The following is a 19,304-nucleotide window of genomic DNA, read 5'->3' as shown; positions in this document are numbered from 1 at the left end:
GTAGTATCATCCAATGTTCGCATGTTTTCGCCACATCAAACCTTGACAAACACAGTAAGAGGATTCCTCAACAAATCTGTCGTAGGCTTCCATTCTTTTGTAATTTTGAAAATCCTTCAGTTCACAAAAGGGACTTGGGTGGAAAATAAGATAGTTAACAAGTACGATGTAAGTCACACACGGCAACAAATGCAACTTCGCAGCGTACCGCTCGCGTGCTTGCTTGTCTAAACTCTCCACGTAGTTTTCCATAGTGTTGATGGACAAAATCCGTACACAAACGAAGCTAGTTGAGTAAATAAATAGACAAACTGAGTAAATATTTGCTCCTCTCGCTATCACCGCTTGTAATCGACAGACTTCCAAGATGGCGGCACGAAGCCGTGTTACTAATTTTAGCACAAAGCGCGGAGCCCTCTATATGCATTATCTCTAAAAATAATTGGAATATGCCGATGACGTAAATAAATTATGCAAAGAAAAGTAACTATTCTCTCACATATTGTATTTTTTTTGAATTTGGGAATCATTTTAAGGGATTCAACCAACCATGTGTTCTTAGGGGTACTCGGTGCCCGCAGGCCCCTCGTTAGTGACTTCTGGTGGACAGTATCAGTTGCAGCAAATCACCAAAATACAAATGAAACACTGCCCTCTGCTTAGTAAATGAAAACAAGCTTCGGAAGGCAGGGACACATTTCAAAACGACAAAACGCCACCATTTCACAGAATTAGTTTTCGTTTGTTCACAGAAGTTACATTATCGCCATGGCGTAACGCTCTTTGTCCATTCTCGCTTGCCTTCTAAAGTCACACCTCCACCGGAAGAAGTTCCTCCCTTTCCTCCTTTCTCCGGCTTTGTGCTGTACACGCTGCGGCTCCCCTTACACTGACGCCGCAAAAAATTAAACAACACAACAATGGCTCTTCACGTTCCCAAAGCTCCGGGGTTTGCCCAAATGTTAAAGGATGGCGCCAAGGTGAGAGACCTTCTCGGTTTCTAAATGAAAAAAGCGATGGAATGGGTGGTAGATTCCACTGTTAGCTTTAGCCGCCTTGTTAGCACGTTCCTTGAATCGCATGCTGATGTAGAGCAGAAAGTTCGGGAAGGCGACCCAAGAGATGTTAGCGTCAATAAAGCGCGTTCTTAAACTGCTACGTTTCTAAAATGCAGATTAAAATGTATGTATTTAATATTAATTTTGTTGGCATATTCCGAGATAAAACTACTTTTGATTTAATCTAGCAGTCAAATTTTATCCGTGTGTAGTATCAATGATATTCTCTGTATTTCTTTTGAGGATTTTTAATTTATTTTCCAAATGCTTGATTAAAAGCCATGTGATTACAGTATACGAAAATTACGTCCGAGCAATAGTACAGCTCATTATAAAGTATCACTTATTTAATTATATACAAATATCAGCAGGACGGTTGATCATTTAAGTTATTGAATTAATATAATGGATAGAAATAGAAAAACTATAATAACTTAAATAAAACTGTCTATTCTAAATCTTGGGCATCAAACAAAGACAAACTGCTCATAAAAATCTGTATGCACATTCTTTTGGCACTTGTTTTTCCTGGGATTGCTGCAGTTTAGAAGCCACCCAGCTTTCTTGGGGCACTGGGCAGTGTACTCCCTGGACTGTTTGCTAGATAGTAGAATAGAATAGAATATACCTTTATTGTCATTGTTACAAATGGGCTAACATATTGTGACAACGAAATTGGGCATGACACTCCAGTTTTACACATAGTGAGGGTATGAGCAAGAAGATAAAGGAACAGAGAAGATAATGTTATAAAACAAGGGGAATAAGGCTATAGTTATAATTTACATGGTATTTACACAGCAATGTCAGCATGTGGGATGTTACATACAGGGTTGTCGTGATAACGTTGTATCGTAACGGTTGTGCAATATTGCATTTGGTGCAAAGTCATCATGGTGCAAAAATAGTCCGCATATACATTGGTGCAAGCATAGACATCATAGTGCAAAAAAAGGAAATGGTCAGACATTGTGCAATTTGAGCATTAAACGTAGTGCAGTCGACATGTGCAAGAACAAGACTTGAGTAACATTATATTCGTATGAGTAGTAACAGAGCACTCAGAGACAAACATCCACGAGCTATCATACCTAGGGTAAATTTTGACTTGCCGTGCATGTTTTGGGTTCGCGGGTAGAAACTGGAGTGCAAGCGAAAAACATGCAAACTCATCACAGGGAGTCTGGTAGCTGGAATTGAACCCAGCATCACTGAATTATGAGGTGGATGTGTTAAGCAATTATCCACCATGTCAGCTATACAAGGGATTAGGAATGTAAGGCTTGCGCGCCAGATGCGGCTCATGTTTTTTATGAGTACATCTGGCTAGTGTATTCGTTGAGTACGTCTGGCTCAGTTAAAATTAACTTGTTTAATGTATTTAGGCGGGGCTTGCAGTAACGTGTTTCTACCACTAGTGGCAGAAGTGCTGTAGCGCTTATCTACTTTTAAGACTGTTAAGAGGTAATGTCCTTAGCATTTTCCATATTTTTAGCCAATGAGATTCACCTGAACACGCATGCAAGTGAAAAATCCGTCTTTTACCATTTACTGGATATTTTTTGAGGCGTACAGTCTTTCAAATTATTACAAATAAACACAGACGCTCTTGTGGACTTTTAAGACGAGATTATAGATTTCAAAGATGTTGAAGGTTTCCATACACGACACGGAATGAAAAACAAAATGGTTACCACTTGACACGTGCCCTAACTTGAAGGTAAATGCTTCTGTGTTCTTCTCGTTTATACAGTATTTTGTGACATTTCACAAAAAAACTTTTTTGAAACTATCATTCATGACAAAAATGGTAGTCAAATGAACTTCAACAATCATAAGTAACTGTGGGATGGAGACAATATTTACCTGGAACATTTGTTGATCAGGGACGTATATGCTTTATGAAATCATCAAATCCACTGAAGATTTAGCTTCTGTATGGAAATTGGTTTAGCAGCTTTTAAATGGATATTTCGCATTCATTGCTCTTTGAGTCAAAAAGATTCTTGACATAACAATTAGGCATTATTGCTAGCCTAATTATTCATATAGGTATAACAGCTACTGGTTCTAAGTTTCAAAAAGAGCTTGACACGTTAACAACCAGTCACATTATGTAGAATTGAACATTTTGTTTAAGCTAAATAAATACTCTTAAATTCTACCACTTAATCAAATTTTAAATTGCCCAAAGGCTGTCCAACAGAAAGTACGACATTAAAAAGCCGTTCAAAAATCAAGAGAGTGGCTGTTATAAATTAAGAACCAAGGGTGATTTTAAAGGACCAGTGATAAAAACAAACCTTAACAGGGTAATTTCTGGAGTACTTATGAAAAATTAATTAACAAGAGTGAAAGTAATGACCAAAAATCCCCAAGATATCACCAGAAAGTCACGATCAACCACAGAGAGCTAAAACATTTCACCAAATTTAAATATCTTGGAGCTGTCAGAACCAAAAATCGTGTCTAAAATGACTCGGGACAGACAAACCCATCTGGGGGGACAAAAACATAGCAGTGGAATCAATGATCGGACCCATGCAAGCACTAGTTACTTACATCTTCACTACGCTTGCGAGATATGGACTTTTTATAGCAAAACTGGAAAAGAAAATCAGGCCATGGAGATGTGAATTTCACCTCAACCCAACAACAGGCAAGGAACTGTCAAAAAGCTGACCGGACTTGCGTCCTCATTGGTGCCCCGACGACCCATGTGGTCAAGCTCCATTAACCATTTTTTCTTATTAAAGAATTTCAAAATCAAATTAACTCGCTCAAATGTGTAAACAGTGCTTGTGTATTGACTTTTACAGATGATTTTTGTCTTGTCTTACATTTGTTTGCCTTTTTTGTATTGGTTCACAATCAATAAATATTTTATCCATTTCAGCACTTTTCAGGTCTTGAAGAGGCGGTCTTTCGCAACATTCGAGCATGTAAGGAACTTTCACAGACCACTCGCTCAGCCTATGGTCCCAATGGTATGTACCCATCCAATATTTTTATCACTGAAACTTAGCAGGTGATGTAAAGTGCCCCCTTTTTCAGGGATGAACAAAATGGTCATCAACCACTTGGAGAAGCTGTTTGTCACCAATGACGCTGCCACCATCCTTAGAGAGCTGGAGGTAAGTAAACAGCTGTTTTTTTCCCCCGCATTGGTGGTAACATTGTTAATAATTATGTCTGATCTTTGTGTTTAGGTGCAACATCCGGCAGCCAAAATGATCGTAATGGCATCCCACATGCAGGAGCAAGAGGTGGGCGATGGAACCAACTTCGTCCTCGTGTTCGCTGGCGCTCTCCTGGAGCAGGCAGAGGAGCTCCTACGAATGGGCCTGTCCGTGTCGGAGGTATGTTTGCCGATTATGCCAAAAAAGGGTCCGTGCTGTCTTTATAGTTTCCTTGAGAAAAACATCCAAAATGAACAATCTTATCCTGTACTTTTAAAATGTAACTACTGTTTTTACCGTATTTCTATAAGGTGCCCCAAAAAAAGTCATTTGTCATATATTATTGATACATAAGGCACATTAAATTGGGACTACAGTTGGAGCTTCCATCTGCATATCATTGCAAAGCATTAATATGTGCCGTTAACCAAAATTGCGAATTACCGTATTTTCCGCACTATAAGGCGCACCTAAAAGTCTTAATTTTTTTCAAAAGCTGACTATGCGCCTTATAATACAGTGCGCCTTATATATGGCTCAATATTAAATCGCAAGTTCTCGCAACTTACGCAACAGCCGAACGTGGAGTAGTCCGCGGTGTATGCTGGGATTTATATACCGGCGTTTCATTGGCTAACCAATGTGTCAATCATCATTTGAATCGATCGCTATTGGCTAAAGTTATTCGGCGCCTCGGATAGGCTAGAGGGCCGAAACAAACCCTGCAATTGGCCGAAAAAGATGTGTCAATAATCAGTTAAATCGATCACTGTTGACTGACGTTATTCGGAGCCTCGACTAGGCTAGAGGGCCAAAACAAACCCTGCAATTGGCCGAAAAAGATGACTGAATAGCAAGCTTGCTAAACTACGCCATAAAGAAACATGTTTCATTAGTCTGTATTTGTAAATATTTTACTCTCCTGGATTTACTACACTCACGGTTGTAAGAAGACCGTGGTTACGTATCATTATTGAACGTGATGGCGAACATTAGAACTTAGGTGAGCTATGCGGCTTTATATTTTCCCAGTATCTTGTTTTAGAACGATCTTGATGTTGCTGTGATGAGTTGAGTAAATTAAACTCAATTCCAAGTGTTTATTGTCATATGCACAGTAAAGTTGCGAGCAAAAAAGAAAATAGAAACTAAGGAATGGTTGGCATTTCTTGAATCCCAAGACTTTAACCTTCCGAATGATATTTGAAATGATGCATTTGAGTGACATCGTACGGACACCGCATCCGCACGTGTCTACGACACTTATTTGCTTGTTTGCAAGCTTTGGGAATGTTAAGGGGGTAATCAGTTTGACTGAATCATCTGACTGTTTTGTCGACATTCCCATTGTAACGCCTTATAATCCGGTGCGCCTTATCTATGGAAGATATAGGACCAAAAACTATTTTTTTGGGGCTGCGCCCTATAGTGCGGAAAATACGGTATTGTAAAGGGAATCAAATCTGAGTAGTGTCAGTGAGAGTGCTGCAACCTTACCACTAGACCACCAGTGGTACACATGACTTACTAAAGGCATTAGGACTTATCTATTCATCACACACATTTTACTCACGGTTGCCAAAAAACTGATTTGCACAGTGCTTTATGATTACATCAGTCACTTCTACACCTGTGCGTCAATAATTATATGTAAAAGAGCTTGTATAGTATTTGGTTGAAAAATGTTCCGTTTTTGTCACTCTTAACATTCATTAATGAAGAAACCGATAAACTATTTAACCCAGACATGGGCACTCCTGGTCCTCAAGGCACCGCATGTCCTGCAAAATTTTTTAGGTTTCTCTGCTCTGTTGATTCTATTCACCAACAAACTAATAAATTATATCACCCGAGACGAAGATGGGGGAGAAAAAAAATAATGCGGGACATGCAGCTATCGCGGACAGGAGTTCTCAGGTCTGGTTTAACCAATCAGAATTCACTGTGCAAATCAGTGTTTCTGGCTCTGAGAGTCAAAATAGTGTGATGAGATATGGTCTAATGCATTGTCGTATGTAATTTGTACTATGTGATGGCACTACTCGGGTTCGATCCGGTTTTATACAATGCTTTGGAATTTAGGTCAGCAATGTTTTATCGATTTATCAACCATTGCTCGAATACAGCATTACATTAAACCTTGTATGGGAATGCATACCAATAATTACTGTTTGCCAGGTATGTCCAAGTTACGACCAGTGATCAAATTTTTACTAGCCCGCGGTCTTTGTCATCAAATTATTCGTAGGGGGGGAAATAATTCAGCACCTCACCAGATAATAGCAGTATCCCTTTGGCCACCTTGCCCTTGGCTTTCCGTGAGAATCATAGTCCACCAAATTTCCGACATGGCGACTGTAAATAAAAAAAGGAAAGTTGCCTGAGTGCGGCTAGACCTGGCAACTTTGGTCCTCGAGGGCTGCACGTCCTGCATTGTTTTAAAGGTTTCTCCGAAATCCAAAACGCTTGCGTCCGCCTAACTTGCTAAGAGACTCTGGCTGTTTTCAAAGAATAAAATGTCAGGAGGCACTGCCAGACGAAACATGCAGATTACAAAAAGTTAACTGGAAACAAATGCTGTGACAAGTTAAAGCAACTGGAAGCTGTTGAAACGGAACAGAAGCGCTGTTTTACGAGACCCTGCAGGAAAATGCTTCAAAGACGATCTATGAAATTGCAACTCCGATGGCCAAGCACTGCAAACCTTTGACGGAGGGTGAATTTATTAAAGACTGTTCAAAAAATGTCAGGCTAAATAGTCGCCCCTCATATTTTCAGGTTACAAAATCTGGCCTACTGTCTAAAGAGTTGGGACACTCCTGCTTTATGCCGTTCCAATCTTGTTGTATAAAAAGTGAACCGGGTTGTAAAGTCCATTTTAAAATTTTTGACCAATTTGGGGTCTTTAGGTGTGCCTTTATAGTCTGGAAAATACGGTGAACACATTTTGGAAGAAGACTGTTGCCTAACAAAATATTCAATTGTGTTTGCTTAAGGTGATCGAAGGCTACGAGATGGCATGCCGAAAGGCATTAGAGCTCCTTCCCGAGTGTGTGTGCTCATCAGCCAAGAACTTGCAGGACTTGAAGGAAGCGTCAGCGATGATCCGCACAGCCGTCACTAGCAAACAATACGGCAATGAGGACTTCCTTTCCAATCTCATTGCGCAGGCTTGTGGTGAGCTCCAGTGCTGCCCACTTCCACAACATTTCGCTCGAACATCCCCCCTTTTAACTTATGGTCTTTTGTGCTTCAGTGTCAATCTACAAGGAAACCGGAAGTTTCAATGTGGATAATGTTCGAGTGTGCAAAATTCTGGTGAGTGTCCTCAATCTGTGCTTTAGGTGTTTTTTGCCTTTAGGCCGGTAATGTCAAAGTCAGTTTGGCTAGGGTGCCGGATCCAGACTTTACTTGGGCTGGCCGGATCAGTAAATAAAATATCAACGCCGAATGGTTAGCTTTTCAGCACTGTTTTATTGTTTGTATGTCACCCTACAAATTATTTTCACGTTTGAAAAGGGATATTTTTTAAGCACAATAAAAATGGGGATAAGTGTTTTAAATGTTTGGCATTGGCATAGTAACAAACTTTTTTAAGAGTTGAATGCATGCAGCTTTACATTTGTATAAATGCATCACACTTAACAAACGCAAGTGGGAGCTATGAATAAAAATAAATATACATACCTAAATATGCACTGCTTTGAAATTGATGTATATAAAAAAAGTATGTTAGCAGTAATTATGCAATAATCACATACAATTATCAGGGTTTGCCAACTAAAGCTGAGACAGTTTTGCATAAAATTGATACCATAAAGATTAAACAAGATAAATCTTATTTTAATTATCTCTGCTTTGTTTTATTTTTGGCAATGACAGAGAACACCTGTTCACAAGGTATTCCCAAAAATGTATAGGACCTTTGCTGGACGTCAGCTCTTTTACACCTTTACTGCCTTCTAGCGGCGAGGGGGCATTTGGTTTGACTTGCTTCTTATTTTGACATTCTCAGGAATATACGTTGGACCACATTTAATCATCCCGTGTCCTTTTGACATGCCTGTGTTTGGTTCTTTCACTCTTCACAGGGTTGTGGCGTGACTGCTTCCTCTGTGCTGCATGGTATGGTGTTCAAAAAAGAGGCAGAGGGGGACATCACATCGGTGAAAGATGCCAAGATTGCCGTTTTCTCTTGTCCATTTGACTGCATGGTGACTGAAACCAAGGTGAGTAAGCCCCAAGGGGAAGATGCTGTGCTGCTTCCTATTTTCATGGGTAGTAATGGAATGCACAAATAGTTATTTAAAGTCACGGTAACTTTAAGTTTACAGTAAGTGCTTGCATATCATCAAGAGTCTCTCAGTCCCTTACTCGTCAACCTCTCCGAATTGCTCCCCTCATTAATAATTGCAAATCATCCTAATAGAGCAATAATAAACCTTACAAACATCCATCCATCCATTATCTGCACCGCTTATCCTCAGTAGGGTAGCAGGGGTGCTGGAGCCCATCCCAGCTATCTTCGGGCAGTGGGCAGGGGACACCCTGAACTGGTTGCCAGCCAGTCGCAGGGCACCTTACAAACATACCATGTATGTAGAATACCGCTACAGTAATAGTAATCTACAATGACGTTGTCGTCTGCTACAGACAGACAATTTGAGTTGGGGGGGGGGGAGAGTTTCTCTGTCATCTGTGTCGAATTGTTTCGAGTGATGAATCTGATTTTTAACAGCACATTTATAATTTCCTCCTTTATTCAAATATTGAAGTTTTGGACAGATAGTGCACGAATTAACGGATTATTCTATAATATAAAACAAAACAAAAAATCCATGTATCACTCAAATGACTTTACAATAAACATAAATACCCACAAATGTATCCTAAATGCCTTCAAATGTGTAAGATACTATTTTTCTACGACATTATCCAAAGACCGTATTATATTTAGAATTATCATAAAAAACAAAGGAAGACCAATACATTTTATGTGTAGCAAAAGGTCAAAAATATAAAAAAGTAAACCACTTGTTCAAATGTTGCCAACCAATTTCTTTTCATGGTTAAATCTTTGAATATGTTAAACATTCCCAATACGCAATTAAAATATATTAACAATCTGCCCCTTGTGTTTGGATAAACATGTCGTCATTATCATTTTTTTTCTTTTTACTTATTTTAATAAACTTATTTTCGTATTTTGTCTCTGTATTCCTGCAGAACTTTCAGTTCCCTTAAAAACATTTTTAGTGGTTTACTGTTTCATGGATATTTAGTTTGGAATTATGCAATATTCAATAAAAAAATGTTTTCCAGAAAAATGTAAGATACTTTCATAAAAACGGTCATCAGGTGCCTTCTGTTGGGCCAAAGTGGTATTACAACTCTACAACCCCAACGACGTCCAATGCACTATTTGCATTGATTTATCGTGCTTCGTGGCTCATAAATCGCGAAAGACGGCGAATCGATGAGGCCATTAGCCGCCAACTCTTTTATTCATCAATTTTATCAATTTCTTGTCGCAGCCCTAGTTTCCTCCAGGTGCCTCTGCTTTCATCCCTCTATCAATTGTGCTTTGTCTTGCAGGGCACGGTCCTAATTAACAACGCCAAGGAGCTGATGGACTTCAGCACGGGTGAGGAAGGCATGATGGAGGCCCAGGTCAAAGCTATCAAGGAGGCCGGTGCCAATGTGGTGGTGTCGGGCGGCAAGGTAGCAGACATGGCACTGCACTATGCCAACAAGTACAAGCTGATGGTTGTCCGGTAAGGGAATTGAAAATTTTATGCTGGCTCAGAAAGACTCTTGTCAGTCTAGTTTTGGGCTGCAACTAACAACTATCTTAATAGTCTGCTAGTCACCAACTATTGAAACGATTAGTCAAAAAAATCGTGTAATCTTTTTTTGTCCCCCTCAGTTTTAACATGAAGTTGATTTAATTATGTGGTAAATGATAACCCAATAAAAGAGTGAGCAATGAAAACTACATTGTTTATTGTACCTCCCAAAAATCAAAAAGCCCAATCTAAAACCAATTATGCACAGTGCTCGGTCAGAAGAGACATACATTCATAAATAATAATATTAATCTATTGGGGGGGAGGGGGGCAGGCAAATAATTACATTACAATTAAACAATTTGTATTCCTTTAAAGCAAGTAGAGGCTCATAAGTACAACAGAACAGTAAATAAAGAAAATATGTGCATTTTGTGAAGTACATTCAGCGGTCAACTGCAAAGTTCTCAACAGTTTAAAATTAAACAGACTTCAGACTGCATGGATTTAATTGTAAATGTTTGTCAGGCACAGTCTGGCATGACGATTAATTTCTCTTTTATAGGGAAATATAAGCATATAAAAAGTACAATTTATGTCATTAAAACTGTTTTGCTTGAATGTTACTTAGCAAGGTGAGGCACTCATTCAACTTTCCAAGGTGCGTAACCCTAAAATGTCTGCGCCATAATACGCAAGGTCTGCTTTGCAAACTTTGCTGGTAGTCTTTTTATCAGCCGTATCCAGGCTAAATGCTTCCTAATTTTAGAGGTTTTCGTACGCCTACCTAATGTAAACGCAGTGTATCTCTGTTTCTGCTTAAGACAGAGACTTTATTGCGCATGAGTGACTTTTAGCTGAGCTTATAATCATGTAAGATGTCTCTCTGTTGAAAAAAACTATCTAGTGACAGAAGTTGACAATGTAATTAACTATACAGTAATCCCTCGGTTATCGCGGTTAATGGGGACCAAAACCACCCGCGAAAAGGGAAAATCCGTGAAGTAGCGACGCCCCTTCAAAAATGCTTTAAAAAGAAATGGTTTATTTTTTTATTATTTTATTATTTTTTTAGACCCGCGAAGCTCTGAACCTGCTAACGTGGAACCGCGAAGTAGCGAGGTCCCACTGTGTATGAATATATATATATATATATATATATATATATTAGGGTGGTCCTTAATGGGGGTCGAAATTTTTTTTTGGGAAATATTGGGCTCTGACCCCCCGCATATGTTCTTATATCGATAAAAACACACTGTGTGCAATTTTGAACAATTTGGATAATATTTAGAGGTAGCTCAACGACTTTGAAATTTCCCAAAATGGTAAAATTTTGGCAATTTTCGAGAAAAAACGGAAATCTTAACCCTATGTGTACGGCGTTTTAGAACATCCAATTTCAGTCCATTGCTTATAATTGTAACACAAGAAAAGTTACAAGTAACTTTGTACACTAGGTCTGATATAATGTGCGAAAAATCCTTATTTTTCATACCAAAATTTCAGAGGCCTTGAGCGACCTCTAAATATCCTTTGATTTTGATGAAACTTTGCCTAATTACGTTTTGTATATATTGGAACATATTCAAGGGGTCAGAGCATGAAATTTTAAAAGTCGAAAAATAAGGACCACCCTAATATATATATATATATATATATATATATATATATATATATATTAAAAATCGTTATTTTATCAACAATGTCGACTAATCTTTGCAGCTCTAGACTAGTTAAATACGTAGTTTGAGGTAATCTGTTTCTTCAGGCTGAACTCCAAATGGGATTTGAGGAGGTTATGCAAAACGGTGGGAGCTGTAGCTTTGCCAAGGCTGGTGAGTGGGTCCTAACTTTAAACGTTTGTGTCCCCAATTTTTTAACTGTTATCTTTTTGAGCTCCCTTGCTTTTTCTTTTTTGTAGACTGCACCTACCCCAGAAGAGATTGGTCACTGTGACGGTGTTTACCTTACAGAGGTGGGGGATACTCAAGTGGTGGTCTTCAAACACGGTGCGTTGATTACTGTGTCAGATATTTTCATGTTCAACATTTTGTGTAAATTAACAATGCCATCTTGATTTTCCACACGCATAAGAGAAAGAAGATGGCGCCATTTCCACCGTGGTGGTCCGAGGGTCCACAGACAACCTGATGGACGACATAGAGCGGGCCATTGATGATGGGGTCAACACCTTCAAGGTCCTCGTTAGAGTGAGTGCCTTCATGCGCATGAGACAATTTCAGCTTTCTGTCTTGATTGAATGTGTTTAAAAACATTCATTACATTTTATCATAATTATTAACCCATTCAGTTCCATAAAGTACAAATATATTTTCAGGGGCATTGTCCCTCAGTGCCAACGTGTATTTTTTTTTTTTTTTTTTTTAAACAAGTGTAATTGGTTAGGCACAGCTCATCAGTAAGTATCAAGTCTCTAGGATTTACTTCAGTGTGATAACTCACCATTACATGGCAGGAGTTGCTTTGAGCAGATCTTTGTCCACAAATCGAGGGAGCCCCCACTTCCTAGTGTTTCATGTATTCAGCGATTGAAGTGTGTAGGCGGCCCCATATGGCAAGTTAGTATTTAAGCAGTGTGTCAGAAAAGCAAATATATGGATGCAGACAGACTGAAAATTTCTTTCTAATAAGGGGGCATAGAGGGATGACGTTTTTGTGCACGCATGCATAAATGTGATTGCCTTGGTGACAGAAATGGTGTGAGCACATCACCGGAAACTACTCAAGTTGTTGCAAAGTTTAGGCTTTGTTCATGCATAACTTCTGTGTTCTTTCCATAAAATCTCATTTTGCACACAAAGTGCCCTTTGTGTTTATGGTAAGAATTGTTGTTATTAGAGGTATCTCAAATACCCCCAAAAAATATTGATGTGAAATTTCTGCTTGAGGTGCATCCATTTTTCTCAGAAGTTTTCTTGGAAACGAGTATTTTCAAGAAATTTGGCAAACTTTAACTATTGTTTACTTAATAGTAAAAGCTAGAAACATACTTTTTATAATGAAAGATGAGAGTTCAAGTCTTCTTTTGGTGTGTCCTTCGCCTAATATGAATGGCTACAGATATTCATTTACTGCAGGCCGTCAAAATGGCAAAAATTGACTGGCACCTCTTTCCATTTGAGAGAAACATCAGATAAATGGGTCAATTGCTTTGGATAAATACCCCCAATAATAAAGGAGTGAATTAAAATTCATTATGAGGCAGGCGTGCAGTCGCATTGCAATTCAAGTGGTGGGATGTTTAAATACTTCTTAATTTAAAAGCATACAAACAATTGAAAGAAAGGAAAAATCCTAAATGGTCGAATCTCCCACTGTCCATTTTTTCCAGGACAACCGTCTGGTCCCTGGAGCTGGAGCCACCGAAATTGAGCTGGCCAATCGGATCACTTCTTTCGGAGAGGTGCGAGGTTCATTGTGTGAATCTTCCGCATCGTCATCATAAAATTATATTGTTCTCTTTATCTGTCGTTCAGACGTGCCCAGGTTTGGAGCAGTATGCCATCAAGAAGTTTGCAGATGCTTTTGAAGCAGTGCCTCGTGCCCTGGCGGAAAACTCTGGCGTAAAGGCTAATGAGCTCATCTCTAAAATGTACTCCGCGCATCACGAGGGCAACAAGAATTCTGGCTTTGATATTGAGGTGGGCTGATTAATTACAAAGAAATTCATTGATTTGTTTTTTAATTTCCCACATTAAGTTAACTATTGTTAGCTTTTCATAAAAAACAAACGAAGCAACACCTCGTTCCAGGGGGAAAAAAGTTTTTGATTGCAGGGTTTCAAAATAACGTCATTGTGTGGGACACTAGGAAATCTAAAAATTCTAAGACTTGATACATTAATCACTTGTTTTTTGATGGGGTTGCATCCAAAAAAGGTCCCGCAATAGTCATAAACCACAAATTAAGAACCTTTTATTAAATACCTTGTCATATAAACTGAACTACAAACACAACTTAAAGGCGGTAGCATTTCTTAAACAAGTAAAAGTACTGTACTTTTTTAACCTTCTTTGCAGCTACCTTCTGTACTGTCAAATTATAAATGAAAAAAAGATCTTGCTTCTCCCATTTAGGTTAATAGTCCGTAATAGTGTGCAGCCCTTTGAGACTCTTTGTGATTAAGGGCTATACAAATAAACTTGACTTGACTCCTATTTTGCACTACTGTACTGATTCAGGATACTTCACCTCAGATTATATATTTTTTTCTCCATCATGTGAACGTTATTGGAAAACAAATGTGGTGTGAAAATAGCATTCCAAACAGTAAACTTAAGTAATGTACTTAATAAATGTTTTTCCAAATAACTTATGTGCAATCTTAATTTTTAAAATCTTTCTACTATATTGCCCTGTTGATTAGTTATATGAAACATGATTGGTTAACTGACTTCGGACATTGCGCTGATAAAAGCAGTTTTATAAGAGAACCAATTTAGGCAAAAATCTCTTATTTGGATCTAAAAAGTGAATTGTGCTCTGAAGTTATTAGTGTGACGACATATTGTCTTTATCTTTTTACCAGTTTTGTCCGGCAGGCCGTTTCTAAACATTAATTCTGAATGTTCAAAAAAGAATTGTCGCCACTCTGTAAATTTTGTAGGGAAAACAAAAATGTGGCGCAAAAAAGGCTTTTACCCTCCTTGCTCATGTGGAGAAATTCAACTTTTTTATCAAAAAAACATTTTTGCGTCTGTTGATCAAGCTGTTTTTCGTTCGTGTGCAGCTTAGACCAGCGTTTTCCTACCTTTGAGCCAAGGCACAAATTATTTTTCATTGAAAGAAATCCCACAGAACACCACCAGTCGGTGCCATTACATCAATGCTAAAAGTGAATCAGAATGAAATAACTTTCACTAGAGCGCACAAAAGGAATAATTTCCCACAGCACAGTATGACAAAAACGCTAAGACTACGTTATTGACGCACAGGCAGAAAAGGGGCGGGGCAGCTGTTTAACTAATCAGCATGCAGAACTCAATGAACTATGGAAATCCACATAACTGTGATTAGAAATTAGCAATACAGTGAGGGATTACTGTACTTATTTTTTGGGACTTGTTGATAAATATTTAATGCACATTGTTCTCCCCATAATCTAAAATTGCTACTGTTTTTTTTTTTTTTTTAATGAGTGGATGTATACAATATTTTCCAGGGCGATGGTCCCATGGTGAAGGACGTAGTTGAGGCCGGCATCCTGGACCCGTACTTGGTTAAATACTGGGGCATCAAGCTAGCGACCAACGCCGCTATCACAGTCCTGCGAGTGGACCAGGTACGGCATTTAATACAGATTTTGTCCCACTTGAGGCGCGAATGTCGGTCAGCTCCAGAGTTGATGTTTAGCAGTTTAGCTTAGCAATGTGTTTACGACTCAGATCATCATGGCTAAAGCTGCAGGGGGACCCAAGGCTCCCAAACAAAGGGGCCACTGGGACAAGGACGACTGGGAAGAGGAGCCTGATAAGTTTGACACGCACCAGTAAAACGCAGTCAGTAGGTCCTGGCACGCGTGTGGTTTTGTTTTAGCGATCACAAGTTAAAAGTTGCCTGTCACCACTAACTCAAGCAAATGTTACAACATTAACCAAAATAATTGCACAAGATGAAGTGTGTGATGTGAAATGAATTTACTGAATAGATGCAATAGGATAGCATGAGCATGTTTCTTGAAAGTGCATCTTGTGTGTTCATGAACTTTGCACGTACCAAGCAGTTTTTTTTTCTTTAAAAAATTCTTAATTGCTGCATTTATATCATATAGATTAACTCAATTTTACCAAGTTATTTTAGAATCTTATCCCACGGGATTTTATCACACACTTTTGTCTTTTACATTGGATACCATTCTGGGTTCCACTGGCAAAACTGACATATTTTAGCAGATCCGTTCATTTGTTGTTCTTGTTTATAAGAACCTGCTAATTATCATGGTTGGATTTTTTTAGTTATATTTTTTTAACAATCATTGATATTATAATAATGTTGTGAACATTGTTTGCAACAGAATAACTTCAAGCGAACTTATTGCTAGCTATATTGAATGTCTTTGACGTGACCCGTACCTAGTTAACATAAAATTGCACGGAAATACATCAAACGTACCTTGTAAAAATATGCTCGCTAAAAATCTGGGAATACTTTGAGTGCTGCCACCATTCCCTCCGTTTGATTGCAAATAAACATCGCCGTCTTCTAGGATATGATGAAATGCCAAGTTGGGGTTAGAACTTTGCCGGTTAGTACCGCACACCAATAAAAAGGGGTGGTTTTATTCTTTTGTCGTGGTTATTGATATTTGTTTCAACTTAACTGCTCATTCAACAGCTGTCTGCTAGGGTGCTAGGTCTTGCCGTCTGTTTTGGCTCTCCATCCTGCCGAGGACTGCAACGTGAAGTCACGTGCAAAGGATCAATACACCCGGCAAAATATTAGAATAATCTGGATTTACTGCTCACTTGTGTTTTTTTACGGACTAATTCCATCACAAAATGTTCTCCCACCTTTAAAAGCACGTCACAACTTAAATTGCTAATTCTGTTTGCGTTTTTCTTTTTTTAGATCATCATGGCCAGGCCCGCAGGGGGGCCCAAACCACCTCCAGCCCAGAAGAACGATGAGGAGGACTGATGGTGCCCACTCGTGTTTTTTTTTTTTTACTTGTGTATTTAAAACACCTCATCTCGGTTTATTTTTTAGAATGTCCAACCTAACAGTCAACAAATATGGAGGGACCGCACTGTTTTCTGTTCTTCCTCGCAAATAAATGGCACTTCTGCTGTCATATCTGTCTACAGTGTGGCTTTTTTGTGCTATTAATACTCACCAACTTTACAGTTTTAAGTTTTTGACCTGTGTTTTTTAGTTGTCATACTGTGCTGTGGAAAAGAATCCGATTTGTGTGCCTGTGTAGTCTAGCTAAAGCTACAGTATCTTCTATTTGGTCTTTACTTTTACTGTAGATGCAAGGGCACAGACTGTTTTCTTTCAATGAAAAATTACCTATGCTCTAAAAATATTGAAAATACTGCAGTAGATGACCACTTTTCTCCCTATAAAAACACCTTGCATTTTTCTTATAACGATGCTCAAATTAGTTAAGAGAGCCTTGGGTTTTTTCCTCTTCGCCTATCTATTATCTTAAGCAAAGCTGTTTGTGGCAGGACACATTAGGTAGGAGGAATCCTTGAGGGTACTTCATACCCCTTCCCACGGTTTTTCTTTGTATTTGTTGATGTAACATAAAATGGTGTAAGTATGAAGAGACCTTCAAGGACAGTCCAAACACCAACCTTAACAAGAATGAGTTTACTCGAGCGTGTCTAGAAATGCACATACATACTTGCACCTGCCACAAATAATTTGACTGGCTGCAATCATGACACAAGCCAGAAGATAGCGCCAGCGAATAAAAAAATGTCTTAGTTCCATTCAGCTCCTTAAAATGGGCAGTGTGATATGTATTTAGTTCTTCCTAGTGGTACAAAAAATATTAATTCATAAAATAAACATTGATATGAGCACCAGGTAAAAAGCATGTCCTCACGCAATGCTTTGCGAAACTGGCCCTCTACACAGTGGTCAAATCTCATTTGGGATTTAAACATCAACCAAATCTTGACTTGAGACAAATATTTTATTGTACGGCTGCATTATCTTGAAGCAAAATTAAGCCTTTGTGCGTTAATAAACCACTACAACAATTACGTCTCATTTGGAGTTTGCCACTTCTTGTTTTAAACAAGCACATGCTTGTTTTTATATTCTAGCGACGAATTGTCAATGTAAAAGATTAGCATGAATGCTATACATTTTATGACTTATATTTAGAACACAGCACAGTGCATTATTTATCAGTTCTTATAAATAATGTACGGTTTGGCCATTCAAAGTCGACTTTAATTGAAATTGACAAACTGTACATCCGATGTCCCAATTTGGTTGGCCATTGGGAGGGGCTTAAACCAATCCCTCTGTTCCCGCGATTCTATTGGCCGCGGAGTATTGTAGGCTAGTGACGGGAAATCCGGCTCTCTAAAGAGAGCCGGATTTTTTGGCTCCCAAACAGCTCAGATTTATTTTTTAATGATATCTTACCAATACTAACGAAATGTTATACACCTAATTAATTCATTTTGAATGCTACTACAGGCTTTGTTTCAACGCACAGGGAATTTTACCTAATTTAAACTTTCAAATTGTCTACACGTAGCGAACAACCCAGTGATGAAGCAACGCACATTGACCAATCATGAGCGCAATTAAGGGAGAAAGAGACACAACAAGAGAGAGTGAGAGAGAGAGAGAGACATCCATCATCTGCTTATCCTCAGTAGGGTCGCTGGAGCCCATCCCAGCCATCCTCGGGCAATGGGCAGGGGACACCCTGAACTGGTTGCCAGCCAGTTGCAGGGCACACAGAGACAGAAAACTCGCTCGCTCATTCACACCTAGTGACAATTTTTGACCGGCCAATTAACCTAACATGCGCGTTTTTGGAATGTGGGAGGAAACCGGAGTGCCCGGAGAAAACCCACGCAAGCATGGGGGAGAACATGCAAACTCCACACAGGAGGTTTGATCTCATGACCTCAGAACTATGCCGCACACACGCTAACCACTGCGCTGCCGTGCTGCCCGAGAGAGAGAAATAGAGATAGCAAAAGAGAGGGAGGGAGAGATTGATAGAAGGGGTGAGAAAGAGAGAAGGAAAAAGTGGGAGAAAGAGGGCGGAAGAGAGAGAGAGAGTCAAGAGAAAGATATCAAAAGAGATAGTGAATGAGAGAAATTGAAAGATATATATTTAAAGAGAGGGGCAGAGAAAGATAGAAAGGGAAAGAGTAAAAGAGAATGATAAAGAGAGGGTGTGGAAGAGAGAACGAGGGATAGAATAAGCGAGATAAAGAGAGCAAAAAAGAGAGGGAGAAAGAATGACAATAAAAGATTGAAAAAGAGAAATACAGGAAGAGATATAAGAAAGAGGGAGAAAGAGATTGGTAGAGAGGTATGATGGAAAGGAGATAGAAGGACTGAGAAAGAAAGGAAGAGAAAGAGTTCATGAAAGAGAGAGCGTGTGAAAGACGTATAGAACGAGTGAAAGAGATAGAAATAGTGAGACAAAGAGAAAGAAAGACAGGGAGAAAGAGATAAAGGGAGAAAGAGAGAGAAAAAGGGAGAAGGAGAGAGAGAGAGCGTATCGAAGAAAGTCAGCCTCCGAGGTAGTTTTCAAAGAGCTTGCTCAAATAGCAGTT

General features: G+C 39.0%; 1 protein-coding gene across 2 annotated transcripts; it reads left to right on the top strand.

Moving 5' to 3' along the window:
* Positions 1 to 774: 774 nt before the first annotated feature.
* On the top strand, positions 775 to 16,837 carry cct8 (chaperonin containing TCP1, subunit 8 (theta)). Of its 2 annotated transcripts, none has more exons than XM_088321348.1 (15): positions 775 to 980; positions 3,955 to 4,045; positions 4,113 to 4,192; positions 4,268 to 4,417; positions 7,234 to 7,414; positions 7,494 to 7,555; positions 8,329 to 8,466; positions 9,833 to 10,011; positions 11,795 to 11,861; positions 11,948 to 12,035; positions 12,121 to 12,236; positions 13,379 to 13,450; positions 13,524 to 13,688; positions 15,209 to 15,328; positions 15,432 to 16,554. In XM_088321348.1, the coding sequence occupies exons 1-15, from the start codon at positions 921 to 923 to the stop codon at positions 15,537 to 15,539; spliced, it is 1,677 nt and encodes a 558-aa protein (XP_088177474.1). In that variant the 5' UTR covers positions 775 to 920; the 3' UTR covers positions 15,540 to 16,554. The 2 variants fall into 2 exon arrangements, with proteins under 2 accessions (XP_088177474.1, XP_088177475.1); XM_088321349.1 differs by lacking the exon at positions 15,432 to 16,554 and adding an exon at positions 16,615 to 16,837 and having other exon boundaries at positions 788 to 980.
* Positions 16,838 to 19,304: the final 2,467 nt, after the last annotated feature.

The sequence above is a fragment of the Urocampus carinirostris genome, chromosome 17 (assembly GCF_059441175.1).
Source record: "Urocampus carinirostris isolate Australia breed hairy pipefish chromosome 17, RoL_Ucar_1.0, whole genome shotgun sequence".
Classification (NCBI taxonomy): Eukaryota; Metazoa; Chordata; class Actinopteri; order Syngnathiformes; family Syngnathidae; genus Urocampus; species Urocampus carinirostris.
The sequence above is the reverse complement of the archived record's forward strand: the minus strand, read 5'-3'. Positions and strand labels throughout refer to the sequence as shown.